At 34.6% G+C, this 1,776-nt stretch overlaps 2 protein-coding genes across 2 annotated transcripts in view; one reads left to right on the forward strand and one right to left on the reverse strand.

Moving 5' to 3' along the window:
* LOC111453115 (glutamyl-tRNA reductase-binding protein, chloroplastic-like) overlaps nucleotides 1-371 on the reverse strand; it is a 5,357-nt gene extending 4,986 nt beyond the window's left edge. Inside the window, exon 1 of the mRNA XM_023094069.1 lies at nucleotides 141-371. Coding sequence (XP_022949837.1) covers nucleotides 141-302 — 162 coding nt within the window. The 5' untranslated portion in view covers nucleotides 303-371. The remainder of the gene's footprint in view (nucleotides 1-140) is intronic.
* A 964-nt stretch (nucleotides 372-1,335) lies between these two features.
* The window catches only part of LOC111453119 (transmembrane protein 18), a 3,106-nt gene continuing 2,665 nt past the window's right edge, over nucleotides 1,336-1,776 (forward strand). Inside the window, exon 1 of the mRNA XM_023094073.1 lies at nucleotides 1,336-1,655. Coding sequence (XP_022949841.1) covers nucleotides 1,515-1,655 — 141 coding nt within the window. The 5' untranslated portion in view covers nucleotides 1,336-1,514. The remainder of the gene's footprint in view (nucleotides 1,656-1,776) is intronic.

The raw sequence follows: 1,776 nt of genomic DNA on the forward strand, positions 1-1,776 counted from the left end.
AGAAAAAAAAAAAAAAAAACAGTAAAAGACAGTAAATATCTTTCCTATGTTCCAAAATTGTTCCCGCACGAATGAAATCAACAAGAAACTAGAAATTAAACAGCGAATCGCTGGCTAGAAAAAGGGAGAGAAAGAGGTACCTTAGGAGTGGACTCCGTTGACGCAGCCATGGAAAATGAAAGACGAAGACGAGGATTGAAAGAGCAGATCAAAGAACGGGGAAAGTGAGAGGCGATTCGGCCATTTAACGCAGTGCGAGAACAAAATCGGAGGGTTAAGGAATGCGGCACCACAGTCGCCATTGTTCACGGTACTTCCTCGCCGGCCGGCTAAACCAACTCCACACGGCTCAAGATTTTCGAAATAAAAGATTTACCAAATAAAAGAAAATAAATTTGTTTTTTTTTTTGTTTTTTTTTTTTGCAAAAATATATTTATTGGAAAAACTTTTTAAAATTATTTTTATTGGTTAAATATTTATTTGAATATAATTTCTGAAATAATAATTGGAGTTAATTTATTTATTGAAATAAAATAAATCGGAGGCATTTTATATTTTCATATATGTAGTCGATACGCATACGGAAAGTCAGATCATTACCGAGCCAATTGACTAAAAAAACACATGAAATATTCAAAATAAAGTAAGAACGGGAAGCAGTAAATAGAGGAAAAAAATGAAGTTTCCGACAACTTCTTAGTTGTGATCTTATCAGAGTAGGGCAAAGGACCATAGGCAGACCACAAATGTCGTTCCCTCTTGTGTCATCTTCACGTCGTGATATCACTAGGGCTAGACCGACTACCCTATTAATGGATCGGTAACAGTAAACAGACTGCACAATGCATAATAGTATATTAGAGTTATGATCGAGTTTTAAGCGTATTTTACAGACTTGGGTTTAAGAAAAGTTAGAGCAGTATGTTCATACTCATTCTTACTAGCAGAGCTGTGTGACTACAGCGGTGACGAACTCGAACTGTGAGGAATTAGAGCCGTATGAATAGATCCAAAGTTACGTTGCATATAGTTATACTTTTTATGACACAGTTTTGTCAAGATGTTGACTTTTGCACGTTTCTAAAAAAAACTCTTAAATGTCATTGGTAGGTTAGACACGGGTTTGTCTCGGTTAATCGATTTGACCGAACCGAATGACGAACTATTAGACTAAACCTATGAACCATTAGGTAATTGATTCGACTATTTGTCTCGACTTTTCATTTTATTTATTTATTTATATAATGTTAAACATATATAAAATTTAAAAAATTTACGGGATATTTTTAATAATTTAATTTTTTTAAAAATAAATATTAATAATGCTCAAAATTGGGGAAGATAAATTTAGGCGTTGAACGCCGTCGTTTTGTGCCGTGATTTCAGGTCGAGCTCGAGGCTTTGGGTTTGAACGATAACCGAAGATCGAGGAGACGAAATTTACAGTCCTCACAGCTGAGAGAGAAGTGTGCACTCCATAATCGCATTTGACTCTTCAATTTGATTTCTATCAATGGAGGAGTTGAGATCTGCAATGGAAGAACATATGGATCAAATGGCGGATCTGGTTCAGAAACTTTCCTCCGAACTCCGATCTGGTCTCCGTCCGGCTGTCGATAATTTCATCGGTTTCTTCCACGCCATTGACTGGAAGGTAAAATTCAATCAAAATCCGTTCAGAACTCTCATCGGATTTGGTGTGTGAATTTAAATATTATTTTTATGTTTTTTTTTTTTTTTTTTTTTTTTTTTTTTTTTTTTTTTTTTTTTTTTTT

This window comes from Cucurbita moschata, unplaced genomic scaffold (genome assembly GCF_002738365.1).
Source record: "Cucurbita moschata cultivar Rifu unplaced genomic scaffold, Cmos_1.0 Cmo_Scf00015, whole genome shotgun sequence".
Classification (NCBI taxonomy): Eukaryota; Viridiplantae; Streptophyta; class Magnoliopsida; order Cucurbitales; family Cucurbitaceae; genus Cucurbita; species Cucurbita moschata.